At 43.5% G+C, this 24,627-nt stretch overlaps 1 protein-coding gene across 1 annotated transcript in view; it reads right to left on the reverse strand.

Moving 5' to 3' along the window:
- crabp1a (cellular retinoic acid binding protein 1a) overlaps window positions 1-23,925 on the reverse strand; it is a 40,279-nt gene extending 16,354 nt beyond the window's left edge. The window contains exons 1-2 of the mRNA XM_041837663.1: window positions 23,529-23,925; window positions 19,582-19,760 (exon numbers count right to left, since the gene is read on the reverse strand). Of these exons, the coding sequence (XP_041693597.1) occupies window positions 19,582-19,760; window positions 23,529-23,598 (249 nt within the window). The 5' untranslated portion in view covers window positions 23,599-23,925. The remainder of the gene's footprint in view (window positions 1-19,581; window positions 19,761-23,528) is intronic.
- Window positions 23,926-24,627: the final 702 nt, after the last annotated feature.

A 24,627-nucleotide genomic window follows, 5' to 3' on the forward strand; every position in this document is an offset into this window, starting at 1 on the left:
TGCTGCTGTTCTGCCTGCAGCTATGGAACCCTGACCTGTTCACCGAACGTGCTACCTTGTCCCGGACCTTCTGTTTAGACTCCCTCCTCCCTCTCCCTCTCCCTCTCTCTCTCATACCTGCTGTCTCGACCTCTGTATGCTCGATTATGAAATTCTGATCATCTATGAACGTTTGAATATCTTGAAGAACGATCTGGCCTTAATGGCCATGTACCCTTCTAATCTCCACTAGGCACAGCCAGAAGAGGACTGGCCACACCTCAGAGCCTGGTTCCTCTCGAGGTTCCAGCCTTTTTAGGGAGTTTTTCCTAGCCACTGTGCTTCTACATCTGCATTGCTTGCTCTTTGGGGTTTTAGGCTGGGTTTCTGTATAAGCACTTTGTGACATCTGCTGATGAAAAAGGGCTTCATAAATAAATTTGATTGATTGATTATGTTTGAATGTTGTAAATTTTATACATTTTGTTCATGCAGGGCTCCCTTTCAAAAGAGGCTTTGGTCTCAAATGTCTCTTTGGTCTCACTCTGTGCTAAAATAAAGTTTAAATAAAGAAATACTATAAATCCATCTGTCATAATGTACATTGGACACAAGCTGCTTCAATCGGTTTGATGCAACACCCCTATCCTCTCCTTGAACCCCTCCTTGAATCTTAAATTATATTTGTATAAGTCTCTTTTAAATTAAATACAAACTTCAGGACCTCTCTCCAACTCCTTGAGACTTATTTAAGTTTTTATATGCAGAAAAAAACACATTCTAAAAGCCTCTTAGCACCAAAAAGGTCAAGGTCTTTCTCAGTTAATTTGATTTAATAATGGTTTAAGACACATTTTCCCCTGGGTAATTGATTCAAATATCAAAGGATTATCAATTTATAAAAGCCAGGGACCAAAGCCTAAGGTCTTGGCTGACTATTGATGCAAATGAGCTGTGGTTCTTGGCTAAAGAGTTTCTTGTAAAGTTTGTTTTGATAATGTTACCTTTGACCACCTCCTTCTGTATCTCGGCAGCAACCTCAGAGCCGACTGAGATCTGAATAATATAGCACCACTGTCCATCTCTGCCACTGCAGACTCGAGATTCAAACCTGCGTCCCCAACAACGTAACTCACTTAAGCGTAACATGCAAACTTCTGGAGCCAGATGCTAGCCTGTCATTCCGGGAACTGACCAGAAGATGAAATCACTAATCAATGCTAATTTAGTAATCCGCATTCCAAAATACGGTCATAGAATATTTTCCAAATTATCAAAAAGGAGCTTAATTCTAAAGTAACTCCAAATAGTGTGTACAAGATTTGGTCTCAACACATTTAGTCACAACTGAGTAAAACGTTTTCCCAACTGATCAAACTACAACTACTGCAACTCTTTTTCAATAAATTATGAAGATTTACAAAGTAATCTATTCCTTCTAATTGCTGGTGAATATACCTATTTTTCTATGTAATTAAAAGGACATCTCTTGAACAAAGCTCGATAGTGTGTACATAGCCGTTCTCCATGCTGTTTGATGTTGTCCACAGTAGATTATGCTGCAGTTCCTAGTCTGTGAGACCCAAATGTTAATCTCCTTATCAAAGGTGGGGGAAGCGATCAGAATGCCTGCTGGGCCCGTAGACAGACTAGCTACAGATGAACCGTAGAGCTCTGCTGAGCGCTGCGCTTTTTTCAAGCTCTCTCCTCTCCTTTCTAATAAACCCAGAGTTGATTTGCTACGGCCCCATTTTCCACTATCATCCGTCTCTGGCACCGACTCAGATGGATTTGCTCTCTCTTTCCCTCTACCTCTCTCCCTCCCTCTCTCTTGCTCCCTCTCCAGGTCTCCCTCCCCCTTCCTCTCCATCCTCTACCCCGTCATGCCTCTTCTGTATCATTTAACAAGCTAGTTGACTGGAACATCTGCTGGCTTTTGTTTTGGATAAGAGCCGTTCTGTTACCATTGCCTCTCGGCAAACAAAGAGGGAGTCTAATTTTAAGTGGGGAACATCCTATATCCTGCTCTGAATAATCATGTATGTTTTGGGGTGAATTAGGATTTCTTATGCTTTACTTAGTAGCATCCTAAATTAGAACCCTTACTTCCCATGCACTCCAACCCACCCAAGATATTCTTGTAGACTATTACAGTTTTTCATTTGCTTGCAAAGTATAGATGCAGGGTGCATCTTCATAAAACATTCAATTTAGTGATTTTATGACAATGCACAGTCCTGAAAGCTATCTATTATTCATTGGTACATCACTGGTTTTCAGTTTATCACATTGATCCAGTGAGTTGTCAACATGACACAGTGTTTGAGCCAAATTCAGCCAAAAGCATTCTTTCATGAGACTTTCCACGACTAGCTGTGGAGCTGTGGTCTCCCTGTGCATCGCTGCAGGCGTTTTTCCAAGCACTTGGCTGTGTGTGGATGACACATCGTCTGTCAAAGAACAGCTGGGAGCGTGGCTGTCACCGCCACAGCCTAATAAGCTCCAGTAGCCAAGACCCAGGAAGCCACCACTGCAGTGAAGCCATCTCACTTAACTCTAAACAGATGGCACTTTGGATCTCCTTATACAGTGCCTTCAGAAAGTGTTCACACCCCTTCACTTTTTCCACATTTTATTGTGCTACAGCCTGAATTTAAAATAGATTAAATTGATACATTTTGTCACTGGCCTACACACAATACCCCAAAATGTCGAAGTAGAATATATATATATTTTTAAACAAATTAAATCAAAATGAAAAGCTGAAATGTCTTAGGTTAATAAATATTCAACCCCTTTGTTATGGCAAGCCTAAATAAGTTCAGGAGTAAAAACTTGCATAACAAGTCACATAATAAGTTGCATGGACTCACTCTGTGTACAATAATAGTGTTTAACATAATTTGTTCATGACTACCAAATCTCTGTACCCCACATATACAGCTGAAGTCAATCTCCTTCAGATGTCCTTCACTTGGAAATTACTTATTTTGTAAAAATGTCAACATTTATTCAAAATTACAAGTGTTTTCTCCACATGTTTCTGGCTTTGAGGCTTGGGCAATAATATTACAATCCTGTATTAATTTCATTGAATATTTATACATATATAAATATATATATACACTGCTCCAAAAAATAAAGGGAACACTAAAATAACACATCCTAGATCTGAATGAATGAAATAAACTTATTAAATACTTTTTTCTTTACATAGTTGAATGTGCTGACAACAAAATCACACAAAAATGATCAATGGAAATCAAATGTATCAACCCATGGAGGTCTGGATTTGGAGTCACCCTCAAAATAAAAGTGGTAAACCACACTACAGGCTGATCCAACTTTGATGTAATGTCCTTAAAACAAGTCAAAATGAGGCTCAGTAGTGTGTGTGGCCTCCACGTGCCTGTATGACCTCCCTACAACGCCTGGGCATGCTCCTGATGAGGTGGCGGATGGTCTCCTGAGGGATCTCCTCCCAGACCTGGACTAAAGCATCCGCCAACTCCTGGACAGTATGCGGTGCAACGTGGCGTTGGTGGATGGAGCGAGACATGATGTCCCAGATGTGCTCAATTGGATTCAGGTCTGGTGAACGGGCGGGCCAGTCCATAGCATCAATGCCTTCCTTTTGCAGGAACTGCCACATGAGGTCTAGCATTGTCTTGCATTAGGAGGAACCCAGGGCCAACCGCACCAGCATATGTTCTCACAAGGGGTCTGAGGATCTCATCTCGGTACCTAATGGCAGTCAGGCTACCTCTGGCGAGCACATGGAGGGCTGTGCGGCCCCCCCAAAGAAATGCCACCCCACACCATGACTGACCCACCGCCAAACCGGTCATGCTGGAGGATGTTGCAGGCAGCAGAACGTTCTCCACGGCGTCTCCAGACTCTGTCACGTCTGTCACATGTGCTCAGTGTGAACCTGCTTTCATCTGTGAAGAGCACAGGGCGCCAGTGGCGAATTTGCCAATCTTGGTGTTCTCTGGCAAATGCCAAACGTCCTGCACGGTGTTGGGCTGTAAGCACAACCCCCACCTGTGGACATCGGGCCCTCATACCACCCTCATGGAGTCTGTTTCTGACCGTTTTAGTAGACACATGCACATTTGTGGCCTGCTGGAGGTCATTTTGCAGGGCTCTGGCAGTGCTCCTCCTGCTCCTCCTTGCACAAAGGCGGAGGTAGCAGTCCTGCTGCTGTGTTGTTGCCCTCCTACGGCCTCCTCCACGTCTCCTGATGTACTGGCCTGTCTCCTGGTAGCGCATCCATGCTCTGGACACTACGCTGACAGACACAGCAAACCTTCTTGCCACAGCTCGCATTGATGTGCCATCCTGGATGAGCTGCACTACCTGAGCCACTTGTGTGGGTTGTAGACTCCGTCTCATGCTACCACTAGAGTGAAAGCACCGCCAGCATTCAAAAGTGACCAAAACATCAGCCAGGAAGCATAGGAACTGAGAAGTGGTCTGTGGTCACCACCTGCAAAACCAGTCCTTTATTGGGGGTGTCTTGCTAATTGCCTATAATTTCCACCTGTTGTCTATTCCATTTGCACAACAGCATGTGAAATGTATTGTCAATCAGTGTTGCTTCCTAAGTGGACAGTTTGATATCACAGAAGTGTGATTGACTTGGAGTTACATTGTGTTGTTTAAGTGTTCCCTTTATTTTTTTGAGCAGTGTATATACAGTTGAAGTCGGAAGTTTACATACACTTAGGTTGGAGTCATTAAAACTAATTTTTCAGCCACTCCACAAATTTCTTGTTAACGAACTATCGTTTTGGCAAGTCGGTTTGGACATTTACTTTGTGCATGAAACAAGTCATTTTTCCAGCAATTGTTTACAGACAGATTATTTCACTTATAATTCACTGTATCACAATTCCAGTGGGTCAGAAGTTTACATACACTAAATTGACTGTGACTTTAGACAGCTTGGAAAATTCAAGAAAATAATGTAATGGCTTTAGAAGCTTCTGATAGGCTAATTGACATCATTTGTTGGAGGTGTACCTGTGGATGTATTTCAAGGCCTACCTTCAAACTCCGTGCCTCTTTGCTTGACATCATGGGAAAATGAAAAGAAATCAGCCAAGACCTCAGAAAAAAATGGTAGACCTCCACAAGTCTAGTTCATCCTTGGGAGCAATTTCCAAACGCCTGAAGGTACCACGTTCATCTGTACAAACAATAGTATGCAAGTATAAACACCATGGGACCACGCAGCCGTCATACTGCTCAGGAAGGAGACGCGTTCTGTCTCCTAGAGATGAACGTACTTTGGTGTGAAAAGTGCAAATCAATCCCAGAACAACAGCAAAGGACCTTGTGAAGATGCTGGAAGAAACAGGTACAAAAGTATCTATATCCACAGTAAAACGAGTCCTATATTGACATAACCTGAAAGGCCGCTCAGCAAGGAAGAAGCCACTGCTCCAAAACGACCATAAAAAAGCCAGACTACGGTTTGCAACTGCACATGGGGACAAAGATCGTACTTTTTGGATAAATGTCCTCTGGTCTGATGAAACAAAAATAGAACTGTTTGGCCATAATGACCATCGTTATGTTTGGAGGGAAAAGGGGGTGGCTTTCAAGCCAAAGAACACCATCCCAACCGTGAAGCACAGGGGTGGCAGCATCATGCTGTGGGGGTGCTTTGCTGCAGGAAGGACTAGTGCACTTCACAAAATAGATGGCATCATGAGGAAGGAAAATTATGTGGATATTTTGAAGCAACATCTCAAGACATCAGTCAGGAAGTTAAAGCTTGGTCGCCAATGGGTCTTCCAAATGGACAATGACCCTAAGCATACTTCCAAAGTTGTGGCAAAATGGCTTAAAGACTACAAAGTCAAGGTATTGGAGTGGCCATCACAAAGCCCTGACCTCAATCCTATAGAAAATATGTGGGCAGAACTAAAAAAGCGTGTGTGAGCAAGGAGGCCTACAAACCTGATTCAGTTACACCCACTCTGTCAGGAGGAATGGGCCAAAATTCACCCAATTTATTGTGGGTAGCTTGTGGAAGGCTACCCAAAACGTTTGACCCAAGTTTAACTATTTAAAGGGAATGCAACCAAATACTAATTGAGTGAATGTAAACTTCTGACCCACTGGGAATGTGATGAAAGAAATAAAAGCTGAAATAAAAAATTCTCTCTACTATTATTCTGACATTTCACATTCTTAAAATAAAGTGGTGATCCTAACTGACCTACGACAGGGAATTTCTACATTTACATTTTAGATTTTAGTCATTTAGCAGACGCTCTTATCCAGAGCGACTTAAAGTTAGTGAGAGCATACATTTTTCATACTGGCCCCCCGTAGGATTAAATGTCAGGAATTGTGAAAAACAGAGTTTAAATGTATTTGGCTAAGGTGTATGTAAACTTCCTACTTCAACTGTACAATTATCTGTAAGGTCCCTCAGTCGAGCAGTCAATTTCAAACACAGATTTAACCACAAAGACTAGAGAGCTTTTCCAATGCCTTGCAAAGAAGGTGACTTATTGGTAGATGGGTAAAAATATGAAAAGCAGACATTGAATATCCCTTTGAGCATGGTGAACGTATTAATTACACTTTGGATGGTGTATCAGATGTTATACGTGAGCACCAAGTACTTGTCGTTTCTGTAGTGAATTTAACAATGTTTCACAGAAGTTGACACCAGGTATCCTATAGTTTCTGACTAGGTCCACCTCCTACTTGCATGTTTTAGATCTCAAAGATACAGGCGTCCTTCCTAACTCAGTTGTTGGAGAGGAAGGAAAATGCTCAGGGATTTCACCCTGAGGCCAATGGAGACTTACAGAGTTTAATGGCTGTGATAAGAGAAACTGAGGATGGATCAACAACATTGTAGTTACTCCACAATACTAACCTAATTGGCAGAGTGGAAAGAAGGAAGCCTGTACAGAATAAAAGTATTCCAAAACATGCATCCTGTTTGCAACAAGGCACTAAAGTAATACTGCAAAAACAATGTGGCAAAGCAATAAACGTTTTACCCTGAATACAAAGTGTTATGTTGGGGCAAAGCCAATACAACATATTACTCATGCCATATTTTCAAGCATAGTGGTGGCTGCATCATGTTAGGGGTATGCTTGTAATCGTTAAGGACTGGGGAGTTTTTCAGGATAAAAAATAAACGGAATGGAGCTAAGCACAGGCAAAATCCTAGAGGAAAGCCTGGTTCAGTCTGCTTTCCACCAGACACTGGGAGATGAATTTACCTTTCAGCAGGACAATAACCATAACCTAAAACACAAGGCCAAATCTACACTGGAGTTACTTACCAAGAAGACTGTGAATGCTCCTGAGTGGCTGAGTTACAGTTTTGTCTAGCAATGATCAACCAATTTGACAGAGATGGAATAATATTTGTAATTATAATGGGCAAATGTTGCACAATCCAGTTGTGGAAAGCTCTTGGAGACTTACCAAGAAAGACTCACAGCAGTAATCGCTGCCAAAGGTGCTTCTACAAAGTATTGACTCAGGGGTGTGAATACTTATGTAAATGAGATATTTCTGTATTTCATTTCAAATTTATAAAAACATGTTTTCACTTTGTCATTATGGGGTATTGTGTGTAGATGGGTGAAAAAATCAATTTTGAATTCAAGCTGTAACACAACAAAATGTAGAACAAGTCAAGGGGTATGAATACTTTCTGGAGGGACTATATGTCAATAAGGATCACCTTTTTGTCGTCTTGATGGACTATCTTCTCAAACGACGGGAAGGAACTGCGACTGCAGTCTTTGCACGGCATTTTAATCTATCTCCCTGAACCCCATGTACATGTGTACAGTACTGAGTAATTCTAAAAGTCTGTCTCTATAGCAACCAGACGGGCCAAAAGGTTTGATTTGTCAAAGTCGTCTGTTTGTCATGAAGTGCAGCGTTCTCCTCTTGGTGTCGGTCGACAGGAGAGACCATAATGGTTGCACAAGGTTGGTGTGTAAAAAAATCAGCGTGGTTGCTGACAAGCAGAGAGTGAGTTAAACGTGGTATGCACATATACACAGCTGCAGCTACACCTTTTCACGTTTCTACAGCATCAATGGCCACTTTGACGGTGAAGAGCTTTGCGTCAACTTTGGTGACATTTGCTCGTCAACGCCAGCCAGGTTTCTCTCAGTCTCATTATCACTTTTTTGGGGGGTCACTGTGACTCCTGACTAAAACTTTGATCCAGCCCCTGTCCCTGTGGGGTGACCCTCTAGTGCTGAATGTTCCTTATCACTTTCTCCCTGCCGGCAGAAATGGGACACCCCTGTATGTGAGAAGGGCCCTCCTGATCCCCTCAAATCCCCCGATTAGAGAGCTCTTTTAACCTTGTGCCAGTGTGAAGCAGCCCTCGCCTGTGTGCTTTGGGTAGATTAGTGTAATCCCTTTAACCCCCCCCCCAGCCTGGGCCAGGCCCAGGGTTCGGGACCCTGCCACAAGCCCAGCCAGGAAGGTGTCTAATTGGGGACTGTGCCGACCATGAAGCTAAGCGGAAGCCGACCAAGGAAGATAAGGACTGGGGAGCAGAGCCTTTTTTCAAAGTGATCCTCAAACCTCACAAACTGCCAGAAAAGTTTAAAAGGACTTAAAATCGAAAGGAATGGAGGGATTGATCATATGCTACCTGACAGACAAATGCCCAGACATAACCGATGGGGATCTGTGCAGTACAAGATGGCTTAGAGTTGGCAGCCACAGAGATGTATTGGTAAATCCACCATGCCCGAGGGCACAGACTGTAGGGGCCATTCTGTCTCTTACGATCCAACAATGAACTGTAAAATATCCTACACAGGCTATGAAACCCAGTGCCGAAATCTGATGCTTAAACCAATGAGTTACAGATTCCTGGTTCAGTCAGTCTAGAAATTGAGTAAGACGCATTCATATCATGACGATACAATGTTGACTATTTGGGTTGGTATTTCTATTTAGTGTTTTTCACAAAAGTAAGATTTATTTTCACCAGTAAGATAATCTTTCCCCTTACAGTTATGAGCAGCAATCTTATTGATATAAAAGCTCTCTGCGCAATGATTCATGTTTTCCTCTTTCTATTTGCAATTATCTTGCCACCAGAATGCATACCAATACATACCATTTGTCTAGGAATTTTTGTGGGATTTTTTCTGGGATTCAACTGTTATTATTTTATTTTTTACTTTAAGGGGAATCTGTTAGTGTCCTAGAGATGTATGCTTTAGCAACTGTTCAAATCAAATCAAATTGTATTTGCCACATGCGCCGAATACAACAGGTGTAGACATTACAGTGAAATGCTTACTTACAAGTCCTTAACCAACAATGCAAAGTAAAAAAAATAAAAAAAATGTTGTTAAGCAAAAAATGAATAAAAGCAAATAACTAAAGAGCAGCAGTAAAATAAAATAACCGTAGGGAGGCTATATACAGGGGGGTACCGGTGCAGAGTCAATGTGCGTGGGCACCGGCTAGTCGAGGTAACTGAGGTAATATGTACATGTGGGTAGAGTTAAAGTGACTATGCATAAATAATAAACAGAGTAGCAGCAGAGTAAAAAAGGGGGTGGGGTGGGGGGGCAGTGCAAATTGTCCGGGTAGCCATGATTAGCTGTTCAGGAGTCTTATGGCTTGGCGGTAGAAGCCGTTGAGAAGCCTTTTGGACCTAGACTTGGCACTCCGGTACCGCTTGCCGTGCGGTAGCAGAGAGAACAGTCTATGACTAGGGTGGCTGGAGTCTTTGACAATTTTGATGGCCTTCCTCTGACACCGCCTGGTATAGAGGTCCTGGATGGCAGGAAGCTTGGCCCCAGTGATGTACTGGACCATACGCACTACCCTCTGTAGTGCCTTGCGGTTGGAGGCAGAGCAGTTGCCATACCAGGCGGTGATGCAACCAGTCAGTATGCTCTCGATGGTGCAGCTGTAGAACTTTTTGAGGATCTGAGGACCCATGCCAAATATTTTCAGTCTCCTGAGGGGGAATAGGCTTTGTCGTGCCTTCTTCACGACTGTCTTGGTGTGTTTGGACCATGATAGTTCATTGATGATGTGGACACCAAGGAACCTGAAGCTCTCAACCTGTTCCACTACAGCCCCGTCGATGAGAATGGGGGCGTGCTCAGTCCTATTTTTTTTCCTGTAGTCCACAATCATCTCCTTTGTCTTGATCACGTTGAGGGAGAGGTTGTTATCCTGGCACCACACAGCCAGGCCTTTGACCTCCTCCCTATAGGCTGTCTCATCGTTGTCAGTGATCAGGCCTACCACTGTTGTGTCGTCGGCAAACTTAATGAAGGTGTTGGAGTCGTGCCTGGCCATGCAGTCATGGGTGAACAGGGAGTACAGGAGGGGACTGAGCACGCACCCCTGAGTGGCCCCCGCGTTGAGGATCAGCGTGGTAGATGTGTTGTTACCTACCCTTACCACCTGGGGGCGGCCCGTCAGGAAGTCCAGGATCCAGTTGCAGAGGGAGGTGTTTAGTCCCAGGATCCTTAGCTTAGTGATGACCTTTGAGGGCACTATAGTGTTGAAAGCTGAGCTGTAGTCAATGAATAGCATTCTCACGTAGGTGTTCCTCTTGTCCAGGTGGGAAAGGGCAGTGTGGAGTAAAATAGAGATAGCATCATCTGTGGATCTGTTGGGGCAGTATGCATATTGGAGTGGGTCTAGGGTTTCTGGGATAATGGTGTTGATGTGAGCCATGACCAGCCTTTCAAAGCTCTTCATGGCTACAGACGTGAGTGCTACGGGTCGGTAGTCATTTAGGCAGGTTATCTTAGTGTCCTTGGGCACAGGGACTATGGTGGTCTGCTTGAAACATGTTGGTATTACAGACTGTCAGGGACATGTTGAAAATGTCAGTGAAGACACTTGCCAGTTGGTCAGCACATGCTCGGAGTACACGTCCTGCGGCCTTGTGAATGTTGACCTGCTTAAAAGTGTTACTCACATCGGCTACGGAGAGTATGATCACACAGTCATCCGGAAACAGCTGATGCTCTCATGCATGCTTCAGTGTTGCTTGCCTCGAAGCGAGCATAGAAGTGATTTAGCTCATCTGGTAGGCTTGTGTCACTGGGCAGCTCGCGGTTGTGCTTCCCTTTGTAGTCTGTAATAGTTTTCAAGCCCTGCCACATCCGACGAGCGTCAGAGCCGGTGTAGTACGATTCAATCTTAGTCCTGTATTGACTCTTTGCCTGTTTGATAGTTCGTCGGAGGGCATAGCGGGATTTCTTATAAGCGTCCAGGTTAGAGTCCCGCTCCTTGAAAGCGGCAGCTCTAGCCTTTAGCTCAGTGCAGATGTTGCCTGTAATCCATGTCTTCTGGTTGGGGTATGTACGTACGGTCACTGTGGGGACGACGTCATCGATGCACTTATTGATGAAGCCAGTGACTGATGTGTCTTACTCCTCAATGCTATCTGAAGAATCCCGGAACATATTCCAGTCTGTGCTAGCAAAACAGTCCTGTAGCTTAGCATCTGCGTCATCTGACCACTTTTTTATCAACCGAGTCACTGGTGCTTCCTGCTTTAGTTTTTGCTTATAAGCAGGAATCAGGAGGATAGAGTTATGGTCAGATTTGCCAAAAGGAGGGCGAGGGAGAGCTTTTGTATGTGTCTCTGATTGTGGAGTAAAGGTGATCTAGAGTTTTTTTCCCTCTGGTTGCACATTTAACATGCTGGTAGAAATTAGGTACAACGGATTTAAGTTTCCCTGCATTAAAGTCCCCGGCCACTAGGAGCGCTGCCTCTGGATGAGCGTTTTCCTGTTTACTTATGGCCTTATACAGCTCATTGAGTGCAGTCTTAGTGCCAGCATTGGTTTGTGGTGGTATACAGTGGGGGAAAAAAGTATTTAGTCAGCCACCAATTGTGCAAGTTCTCCCACTTAAAAAGATGAGAGAGGCCTGTAATTTTCATCATAGGTACACGTCAACTATGACAGACAAATTGAGAAAATAAAATCCAGAAAATCACATTGTAGGATTTTTTATGAATTTATTTGCAAATGATGGTGGAAAATAAGTATTTGGTCACCTACAAACAAGTAAGATTTCTGGCTCTCACAGACCTGTAACTTCTTCTTTAAGAGGCTCCTCTGTCCTCCACTCGTTACCTGTATTAATGGCACCTGTTTGAAGTTGTTATCAGTATAAAAGACACCTGTCCACAACCTCAAACAGTCACACTCCAAACTCCACTATGGCCAAGACCAAAGAGCTGTCAAAGGACACCAGAAACAAAATTGTAGACCTGCACCAGGCTGGGAAGACTGAATCTGCAATAGGTAAGCAGCTTGGTTTGAAGAAATCAACTGTGGGAGCAATTATTAGGAAATGGAAGACATACAAGACCACTGATAATCTCCCTCGATCTGGGGCTCCACGCAAGATCTCACCCCGTGGGGTCAAAATGATCACAAGAACGGTGAGCAAAAATCCCAGAACCACACGGGGGGACCTAGTGAATGACCTGCAGAGAGCTGGGACCAAAGTAACAAAGCCTACCATCAGTAACACACTACGCCGCCAGGGACTCAAATCCTGCAGTGCGAGACGTGTCCCCCTGCTTAAGCCAGTACATGTCCAGGCCCGTCTGAAGTTTGCTAGTGTGCATTTGGATGATCCAGAAGAGGATTGGGAGAATGTCATATGGTCAGATGAAACCAAAATAGAACTTTTTGGTAAAAACTCAACTCGTCGTGTTTGGAGGACAAAGAATGCTGAGTTGCATCCAAAGAATACCATACCTACTGTGAAGCATGGGGGTGGAAATATCATGCTTTGGGGCTGTTTTTCTGCAAAGGGACCAGGACGACTGATCCGTGTAAAGGAAAGAATGAATGGGGCCATGTATCGTGAGATTTTGAGTGAAAACCTCCTTCCATCAGCAAGGGCATTGAAGATGAAACGTGGCTGGGTCTTTCAGCATGACAACGATCCCAAACACACCGCCCGGGCAACGAAGGAGTGGCTTCGTAAGAAGCATTTCAAGGTCCTGGAGTGGCCTAGCCAGTCTCCAGATCTCAACCCCATAGAAAATCTTTGGAGGGAGTTGAAAGTCCGTGTTGCCCAGCGACAGCCCCAAAACATCACTGCTCTAGAGGAGATCTGCATGGAGGAATGGGCCAAAATACCAGCAACAGTGTTTGAAAACCTTGTGAAGACTTACAGAAAACGTTTGACCTGTGTCATTGCCAACAAAGGGTATATAACAAAGTATTGAGAAACTTTTGTTATTGACCAAATACTTATTTTCCACCATAATTTGCAAATAAATTCATTAAAAATCCTACAATGTGATTTTCTGGATTTTTTTTCCTCATTTTGTCTGTACCTATGATGAAAATTACAGGCCTCTCTCATCTTTTTAAGTGGGAGAACTTGCACAATTGGTGGCTGACTAAATACTTTTTTTCCCCACTGTATAGACAGCTACGAAAAATATAGAAGAAAACTCTCTTGGTAAATAGTGTGGTCTACAGCTGATCATGAGATACTCTACCTCAGGCGAGCAAAACCTTCCTTAGTTTTAGATTTTTTGCACCAGCTGTTGTTTACAAATATACACAGACCGCCACCCCTTGTCTTACCGGAGTCAGCCGTTCTATCCTGACGATGTAGCGTATATCCCGCCAGCTGTATGTTATCAATGTCGTCGTTCAGCCACGACTCGGTGAAACATAAGATATTACAGTTTTTAATGTCCCGTTGGTAGGATAACCGTAATCTTAGGTCGTCTACCTTATTTTCAAATGATTGAACATTGGCTAATAGGATTGATGGAAGAGGCAGTTTACTCGCTCGCCGTCGGATCCTTACAAGGCACCCCGACCTACGTCCACGATATCTCCGTCTCTTTCTCATGTGAATGACGGGGATTTGGGCATTGTCGGGTGTCTGTAGGATATCCTTCGCGTCCGACTCGTTGAAGAAAAAATCTTCGTCCAATACGAGGTGAGTAATCGTTGTCCTGATATCCAGAAGCTCTTTTTGGTCATAACAGACCGTGGCAGAAACATTATGTACAAAATAAATTACAAATAATGCCAAAAAACACACATAATAGTAGAATTGGTTAGAGGGCTGTAAAATCATCCATGGCCTGTTCTGAAACTGGTGATGTAAGCTATCTTAGATCTAACATACCAAAATATATGATTCAAGATCAATGTGATTGCTGGTAAGTACTTCAACCTAAATTAATCACATTTAAAATGCCTAACTCAAGAATTGAAGATCCATGTTCTTCACATGCCCCTAAATGCAACAGGTTAACTGATGTGACTTGGTTCAAACAATAGCAGATGGCTTATTATTTCTCTGGGGTTTTTAACATATACATGTTCATATTAGCATAAACATTTATTTCATTCAGAATTGATCATGGCAGTGTTATTCAATAGGACAATTAATGTGATTCAAATTAAGTAGAAAAGGCTGTTTTGTGACCTTGAGGGTGAGCTTATTAGGCTGCGTTTACAAATGCCGTCCAATTCAGATCTGGGTCGTTCCACGATTATAGAGTACATTTTAGGTAGTGTAACTTGGTCAAAAACAACTTAATTTCATCTAATTTTAACATTCTGTCATAAAGAGCACATGTTCAACTTCATAAAAGGATATCTATAGTAAGTGTCAATAAAGTGCCATTAAAGTAACAGGTTTGACCGCAACAGGGTTGAGGGATGGAGGGGCAATTGAATGCAAGGGAGGGGCAATTGAATGCAAGCTTCACAAATGTATTTTCAATGTTAAACATTTCTAGCCTATCTATCTATGGGTAACAGTGTTGATGTTTTATGTAACATGGTTGACGTGTTATGCTTGACGTGCTCAGTTTCCCACCACACAACACCAGAAGATTGTAAAAAAGAGTAGAACCAGCTCAACTGCTTTTACACTATGATTTTACTATTATACGTTCAATGTTTATTTTGCAAAAATAATTTTAAAAGGAATAGGTTAACCATATTAAAACGAGAGTTCAGTTCACATACCAGGGTTTACCGTAAAATGAGGGATCACATGACTAAATCACATGAAATACATCATAATCTTCAGAAATTGCGTAACTAGGGCTTAATAAAAATGGTGAAAACATGAAGAAATGTTGGGGTTAAGGGCTAAAATCTTCCTAGAAGTCATGATGAGGGACATATAAAAATGCTGATTTTTGGCACTTTAGCATTTAAAGTCTTTATTCATATAAAAAAATCGGATTTATTGAATTGTCTATGTGGTCTATATTAAAGGGAACTTCATTTAATATAGCAGGCTTTTAAAATACAATATTGGAGAACAATTTCTACTTAAAATATCAAGGGGACGCAAAATTATGAATTGCAGATTATTGCCATATCTGATACCTATCTGATATTTTCCCTAATGTGTAAACAGCAAAAAAAACAATGGAATCTGATCTTTTGACTTCCGATTTATACCACATCCACACAGTGCATTCAGAAAGTATGCATACCACTTGACTTTTTCCACATTTTGTTACTTTACAGCCTTATTCTAAAATGGATTCAATAGTTTTTTTCCATCATCAATCTACACACAATACCCCATAATAACAAAGCAAAAACAGGTTTTTAGATTTTTTTGCAAATGTATTAAAAATAAAAAACGGAAATTTCATTTAAATACAGTAAGTATTCAGACCTTTTACTCAGTACTTTGTTGAAGCACCTTTAGCAGCGATTACAACCTCGAGTCTTCATGGGTATGACGCTACAAGCTTGGCACACCTGTATTTGGGGAGTTTCTCCCATCTTCTCTGCAGATCCTCTCAAGCTCTGCCAGGTTGGATGGGGAGCGTCGCTGCACAGCTATTTTCAGGTCTCTCCAGAGCTGTTCGATCAGGTTCAAGTCCAGGCTCTGGCTGGGCCACTCAAGGACATTCAGAGACTTGTCCCGAAGCCACTCCTGCGTTGTCTTGGCTGTGTGCTTAGGGACGTTGTCCTGTTGGAAGGTGAACCTTCGCCCCCAGTCTGAGATTCTGAGCGCTCTGGAGCAGGTTTTCATCAAGGATCTCTCTGTACTTTGCTCCGTTCATCTTTCCCTCGATCCTGACTAGTCTCCCAGTCCCTGCCGCTGAAAAACATCCCCACAGCATGATGCTGCCACCACCATGCTTCATCGTAGGGAAGGTGCCAGGTTTCCTCCAGACGTGATGCTTGGCATTTAGTCCAAAGAGTTCAATCTTGATTTAATCAGATCAGAGAATCTTGTCCTTTAGGTGCCTTTTGGCAAAATCCAAGCGGGCTGTCATGTGCCTTTTATTGAGGAGTGGTTTCCATTTGGCCACTCTACCATAAAGGCCTGATTAGTGGAGTGCTGCAGAGATGGTTGTCCTTCTGGAATGTTCTCCCATCTCCACAGAGGAACTCTGGAGCTCTTTCAGAGTCAGAATGACCATGGGGTTCTTTGTCACTTCCCTGACCAAGGCCCTTCTCCCCCGATTGCTCAGTTTGGCCGGGCGGCCAGCTCTAGGAAGAGTCTTGGTGGTTCCAAACTTCTTCCATTTAAGAATGATGGAGGCCACTGTGTTCTTGGGGACCTTCAATACTGCAGACATTTTTTGGTACCCTTCCCCAGATCTGTGCCTCAACACAGACTCCTGTCTCGGAGCCCAACTGACATTCCTTCGACCTCATGGCTTGGTTTCTGCTCTGACATGCACTGTAGTACCTTATATAGACAGATGTGTGACTTTCCAAATCATGTTCAATCAATGGAATTTACCACAGGTGTTGTAGAAACATCTCAAGGATGATCAATGGAAACAGGTTGCACCTGAGCTCAATTTCGAGTCTCATAGCAAAGGGTCTGAATACTTATGTAAATAAGGTATTTCTGTTTTTTCTTTTTAATGAATTTGTAAACATTTATAAAAACCTGTTTTCACTTTGTCATTATGGGGTATTTTGTGTAGATTGATGAGGAAAAATGTATTTAATCCATTTTAGAATAAGGCTGTAACGTAACAAAATGTGGAAAAAGGGAAGAGGTCTGAATACTTTTTGAATGCACTGTATGTGGATCTCAGTCCTGATACAATTTTGATGTTCCATATGTAACCAGATTATTTTGCTCTGATGTGGCTTTTATGTACGTGACCTGGTGTTACCACGACAACCACCCCAACATTTTAAGGAACAGTGCCAGGAAATGAGCATTGCATATGTGTGCTACTTCAGAGGCTACATTGTGAATGCGCAAATCTGATATGGGTCACATGTAAAACTGAGTGTGGACAGTGGACAAAAAATTCAGAAATGGGTTCTTAGGGTGGCTGTTGGTTTTTGACCACTTATTTGGATTCCTCATGTCTTAGTTATTATTAGGAAAAACTTTTGTGGGCCTCCCGGGTGGCGCAGCGGTCTAAGGCACTGCATCGCAGTGCTTGAGGCGTCACTCCAGACTCCAGTTTGATCCCGGGCTGTTTCACAGCCGGCCGTGATCAGGAGACCCATGAGGCGGCACACAATTGGCCCAGCGTCATCCTGGTTAGGGGAGGGTTTGGCAGGCCGGGGTTTCCTTGTCCCATCGCGCTCTAGCGACTCCTTGTGGCGGGCCGGGCGTCTGCAAGCTGACTTCGGTCGCCAGCTGTACGGAATTTCCTCCGACACATTGGTGCGGCCGGGTTAAGCGAGCAGTGTCAAGAATCAGTGCTCGGTACAGGAGTTGCGAAGGTGCACCAATTAGATATCACAAAAAGGGCAAAAAATTATATTATTTGAATCCTATGAATTTAAATGTCCAATTTGGGTGCAATCAATTAGCTTAATTTCTCAGAGATCAAATTATATATATATTTTAAATTGCTGCAGGAATGCTAATCTTATCTGTTTCTAACTGCAAAAATGATTTCAGAACAATCTGAGATGGTGGATGTCATGGCTTGCTGAAATGACATGTAACGACCCTGGTGGAAAAGCAGCCTGTAACTGGGGAGTGGTGTTGTACCTTGTATTTGATGAAGATGGCTGAGTCACAGTTTATCTGCGCTGACGTGGCATCGTGACCTGCTCATTCCGAACAACGGCTTGAGAGTTCCCCGAAGGGCCAAAGCTTGGAGAGAGGACCCATCTATCTCATCTATGTCAGCCCTCTAATCCACTTCCTCAGACGTGAGCATGATACCAATAAGTCAACCATGTTAATGTATACATTTTTCATGGAGACGCTACTCAAAAGGAAAATAAGAAGGCTCTAAAAGCCTTGTCAAAATCACACACACACACACACACACACACACACACACACACACACACACACACACACACACACACACACACACACACACACACTTTCAACCAGTCTTATTGATCATCCCCCCTCCTCCTCTCCCACACCCTCAGGGAACCCCAGAGCACACTTTTCCCTGTCTCCTCTGTAGCTCTGCCACCCTACCCAATGCTCAACCCCCATCTTTCGCCAACCCAAATCCGTCCCATCACTGGAAGCCAAATTGCCCCAATTCCAACTGTACAGTAATCCCCTCTCCCCGCCTACCTACCCACCACACTAATCTGGTAATTCCCCAACACAATCACCACTTCTCTCCCAAGTCTGTTGATTGTGCTTTGAGCTTCTGGCACCAAACTCGGAGTTGGGTGGCATGTGTTTGTTTTTGAGATTGAGCGGTGAGCCAATGAGGGCATTCTGATTAAACCCTATGGGTGGTAGTAACCCATACACATACACTGAGTATACAAAACATTAGGAACACCTTCCTCATATTGAGTTACACCCTTTTGCCCTCAGAACAGCCTCAATTCATCGGGGAATGGACTCTACAAGGTGTCGAATGCATTCCACAGGGATGCTGGCCCATGTTGACTCCAATGCTTCCCATAGTTGTGTCAAGTTGGCTGGATGTCCTTTGGGTGGTGGACCATTCTTGATACACACGGGAAACTGGTGAGTGTGAAAAACCTAGCAGTGTTGCAGTTCTTGACACAAACCGGTGCGCCTGGCACCTACTACCATACCCCGTTCAAAGGCACTTAGATATTCTGTCTTGCCCATTCACCCTCTGAATGGCACACATATACAATCCATGTCTCAATTGTTTCAAGGCTTAAAAATCCTTCTTTAACCTGTCTCCTCCCCTTCATCTACACTGATTGAAGTGGATTTAACAAGTGACATCAATAAGGGATCATAGCTTTCACCTGGATCCACCTGGTCAGTCTATGTCATGGAAAGAGCAGGTAATGTTTTGTATACTTTTGCAGGCAAGGATTCCAGTGAACAGAGTTTCAATCCCACAATTAGCACAATGTATTAGATTGCCGGAATCTGGCGCTGTGATCAGAGTTCACTGCCAGTATTTTCATATCTAGTGTATCATATGTAGTCTGGACTGAACGAGAAGGTGCACTAATAACAGTGTTTATATAATAAGTAGAAAAATAATATGGCCATATTATGTGTAATTCGTCAAAATCTGTTGAATACTTCTTCATGACTGACTTCATGTCATATAGTTGTATTGAAATCAATGTGCATTACACTTATTAAGAGGCAACATGTACCTGTACTGCACTATGAAGGATACCCTTTCCACATTACCTTGCATTTCCTGCCGTCCACCGTCTCCTCGTCGAACTCCTGGCCGATGTGGAAGTTGATCTCGGTGGTGCGGACGCTGGTGGAGGTCTTGATGTAGAACTGCTCCCCGTCCTGACGGATCTCCACGTGAGGCTTGGAGGCAGCCGCCCCAGCCACCTTCCTCAGCATGGCATTCACGCCTGGATGGGCACAGCACAGACCAGGGAGGGAGACGGGAATGGAATGGAAGGGTAGGAGGAGGGAGTTAGGCCTGATTCAGACAGACACCCCCTACCGCCTAGATCCGTCTAGACAAGATTTACCCCAAAACAGTCCTCGACCTGACCCCTCTCTCACCACCCCACCCCGCCCTACCTCTCTCTCACCCTTGGACTCTTTATGGACTTTCTCTTCTCTTGGATACTTAATCATGTATATTTTCTTACTTTCAAAAACATGATAGGCCAACTGAATGAGGAATAGCTTTTCTTCAACAGACACCAATTAAAAGTGGTAAACCATAATAGTAGAGCATTGTTCTTCTGGAAAGTGCTCTGTGGTAACAAATCCGTTGCTGAAAACTTGAGGAGAAATCGGAAGAATTTTGGCACTCCAGCCTGAGCAAGAGATTAAGTATTTGGCCTGATTGCCACGAGGGGAAAAAAACAAGACTTGTTGTGTGACAGATCTGAATTGGGTTTCAGAGAATCTGGTGGCTGGCTGTGTAAAGCAGTGACTAAGACGCATGTCAAAGTCCTGGCATGAGGGGAGTGCTTTGGCGTGCCCTGTGCCCCTCCGCAAGTCTGTCTGGCCACCCCTACGCACTTCCAACTCAAGGACAGCCCTACCAGGTCTTGCTGGTCTCTCCCTACACTGTCCATCTTATCTCGCCGACAAAATGGCCACAGATACAGACTCACGGTTGGATTGTGGGCTATCCAAGGAGAAGGACTCAGTCCCAGACATTCACCCTCTGGCATCCCTCAAACATGCATTGATCGTCAAGGGCTTTAGATACTTCCCACTGGGCAAAAACTTGTTTCCACGTCATTTCAACAACAGAAAATCTATGTGATGACATTAAATCAACGTGGAAAACTGATTTGATTTGAAAAAAGTAATCAACGTAAGGGAATTTGGTATTTTATTTAAAACCAGATTTTAGCCTAAATCCAATGACATGGTGGCGTTTGTACTTTTCTATTTTTTTGAATTCACATGAATTCAAAACTAGACGTTGAATTGACGACTGTGCCCAGTGAGTTTCAGCACTTAGCAACTGGTCTAACAGTAGTCCTAACCTCACCAACTATAGAATGCAACCAGTAAGACCACGTAACGAGCCGTGGACCAGGATATAGCATACAGTGAGGGAAAAAAGTATTTCATCCCCTGCTGATTTTGTACGTTTGCCCACTGACAAAGAAATGATCAGTCTATAATTTTAATGGTAGGTTTATTTGAACAATGAGAGACAGAATAACAACAACAAAATCCAGAAAAATGCATGTCAAAAATGTTATAAATTGATTTGCATTTTAATGAGGGAAATAGGTATTTGACCCCTTCTCAAACAGAAAGATTTCTGGCTCCCAGGTATCTTTTATACAGGTAACGAGCTGAGATTAGGAGCACACTCTTAAAGGGAGTGCTCCTAATCTCAGCTTGTTACCTGTATAAAAGACACCTGTCCACAGAAGCAATCAATCAATCAGATTCCAAACTCTCCACCATGGCCAAGACCAAAGAGCTCTCCAAGGATGTCAGAGACAAGATTGTAGACCTACATAAGGCTGGAATGGGCTACAAGACCATCGCCAAGCAGCTTGGTGAGAAGGTGACAACAGTTGGTGCGATTATTCGCAAATGGAAGAAACACAAAATAACGGTCAATCTCCCTCGGCCTGGGGCTCCATGCAAGATCTCACCTTGTGGAGTTGCAGTGATCATGAGAACGATGAGGAATCAGCCCAGAACTACACGGGAGGATCTTGTCAATGATCTCAAGGCAGCTGGGACCATAGTCACAAAGAAAACAATTGGTAACACACTACACCGTGAAGGACTGAAATCCTGCAGCGCCCGCAAGGTCCCCCTGCTCAAGAAAGCACATATACATGCCCGTCTGAAGTTTGCCAATGAACATCTGAATGATTCAGAGGAGAACTGGGTGAAAGTGTTGTGGTCAGATGAAACCAAAATGGAGCTCTTTGGCATCAACTTAACTCGGCGTGTTTGGAGGAGGAGGAATGCTGCCTATGACCCCAAGAACACCATCCCCACCGTCAAACATGGAGGTGGAAACATTATGCTTTGGGGGTGTTTTTCTGCTAAGGGGACAGGACAACTTCACAGCATCAAAGGGACGATGGACGGGGCCATGTACCGTCAAATCTTGGGTGAGAACCTCCTTCCCTCAGCCAGGGCATTGAAAATGGGTCATGGATGGGTATTCCAGCATGACAATGACCCAAAACACACGGCCAAGGCAACAAAGGAGTGGCTCAAGAAGAAGCACATTAAGGTCCTGGGGTGGCCTAGCCAGTCTCCAGACCTTAATCCCATAGAAAATCTGTGGAGGGAGCTGAAGGTTCGAGTTGCCAAACGTCAGCATCGAAACCTTAATGACTTGGAGAAGATCTGCAAAGAGGAGTGGGACAAAATCCCTCCTGAGATGTGTGCAAACCTGGTGGCCAACTACAAGAAACGTCTGACCTCTGTGATTGCCAACAAGGGTTTTGCCACCAAGTACTAAGTCATGTTTTGCAGAGGGGTCAAATACTTATTTCCCTCATTAAAATGCTAATCAATTTATATATTTTTTTACATGCGTTTTTTTTTATTTTATTTTTTTATTCTGTCTCTCACTGTTCAAATAAACCTACCATTAAAATTATAGACTGAGCATTTCTTTGTCAGTGGGCAAAGGTACAAAATCAGCAGGGGATCAAATAATTGTTTCCCTCACTGTATGTACACTGACATCACGTCATAGCACTAAGCTACGCACAGCACTGCATGTTCCGTGCTGCCATGGTGAAGAAACCGGCATCATGGTCCACCGTGCACCCCAATTTGATGACATTGGCTCCCGTGGGGTTACTAACTGTTTAATGGTGCTCACAATTCAAAGCCATCTTCTGAGCAACAAACAAACCCAAACAGCCCCATAGGGAATATATTCACCCAAAACCACAAAATATGACCAGTCTGGTCTCATTGCTTGAGCAGCATGGTAAATAATAATAATAATATAATAAATAATAATATGCCATTTAGCAGACGCTTTTATCCAAAGCGACTTACAGTCGTGCGTGCATACATTTTTTTGTGTATGGGTGGTCCCGGGGTTCGAACCCACTACCTTGGCGTTACAAGCGCCGTGCTCTACCAGCTGAGCTACAGAGGACCACATGGTACCACATGGTACTTACAGTCAAGACACAGAAAGACCCATGGTACTTACAGTCAAGACACAGAAAGACCCAGCCACACAAATGAATGACCCAGATAAACTGGTCCAATTCTAAACCATCACAGTGATCAGCAAGGGGAAAAAAACACAAAAGGCAGAAGAAAGAATTCCATAAAGACCTCCACTGACACTGCTAACGCATGCCCTACTTAAACGTTAATACATGAATAATGTTGTTCCCATGCAAGTGCAGCCAGACCCCGGCTGTAACAATACCATGTCTATATAATTGACATCTCCTGTAGCTGAGGGCTTTCCCGCTACAGCTTGCTTGCTGTATGCTCTCTCTCCCTCCTCTTTTAGATGAGATAAGACAATAGCATATTGTTGGAAGTGAAGCAATGCCCCAGGAAAATAAAAAGCAGTTTTTTAATGCACATGACGGATAGTAGGCTAAAGCTCACGTAGGGATGCACTGTGCAGGCTATTGAAAAGAGAAAGGGAGAGAAGACGAGAGGGATGGAGAGAGACAAAACGGCAAGAAGGGGCTTACCAAGGGCTTTGAGAAGTTCATCAAAATTCTCACTGCTCTTCATTTTCCAGGTGCCGGCAAAGTTGGGCATTTCTGCTGGGGCTGACAGTAAGGCTGTGCCTGCAAAGAACCTGCTCCACGCTCTGCTCTTCCTATACCCTCTCTCTCACTCTCCTCCTTTCCTCTGCGTTGCACTCTCTTCTGCACTCACAACCTCTGCCTCTCTCAATCGTTCTCCCTCCTTCCTGTATCTCCCTTTCTGTAGCAGCTTCAACTTCCTCTTTGCCACGAGATAAAGCAAGTCTCTATTCTTCGTACACACCTTTTTCTTACTGTCTGCCTTTTACTCCCTCTATCTCACTTGTAGTCTCGCTCTCTGACTCTCTCTCTCTCTAGTGTCGGTTTCGACCTTGTCTCTGTCACTAGTTATAGCAAGTGTCTTTTATAGCTGAATAACTATAGGTCCCTCCCCCTAGAAGCCCTGTCCCATTATTAACGCAAGACATTTCACACAATCTGTTCTGAGACTAGACAGAACACACCAAGCTTGTCATTCCCTATCCCAGACTGGGATTCCCAGACCGAGATGATCAACCTTTGTAAGCATGTGTTTTTTTTATTCATGTAAAATATTCATATTTTTGGTATGGTAATCAATTACATTTTCTGATGGAATTAACATTTTAAAGTAATGTCTGATACTTCCTGTTAGTGATTATGCATTGTGATGGGAATCCTTTTTTAAATTCATGGCCCAATATAGTTTACTTACATGCTAATGGCAAAATCTTCTGATATGGTTGACCCACTACCATATGGTTGGAAATGGGAATCCTTTATTCATTGCATCCTAACTTATTGTATACTTTATATCACAAATCGGTCCCCTTATATGAATGCTCATATCACTCTCAATAGTGAAACCTTTACCTTTTGTGGCACACTAAGGGAACCTTTGTGGCTCAGTTGGTAGAGCATGGCACTTGCAATGCCAGGGTTGTGGATTCGATTCCCATGGGGGACCAGTATGAACAAAATGTATGCACTCACTACTGTAAGTCGCTCTGGATAAGAGCGTCTGCTAAAATGACAAAACAATTATGAGGGCCTCATACAGTAG

The sequence above is a fragment of the Coregonus clupeaformis genome, unplaced genomic scaffold (genome assembly GCF_020615455.1).
Source record: "Coregonus clupeaformis isolate EN_2021a unplaced genomic scaffold, ASM2061545v1 scaf0067, whole genome shotgun sequence".
Classification (NCBI taxonomy): domain Eukaryota; kingdom Metazoa; phylum Chordata; class Actinopteri; order Salmoniformes; family Salmonidae; genus Coregonus; species Coregonus clupeaformis.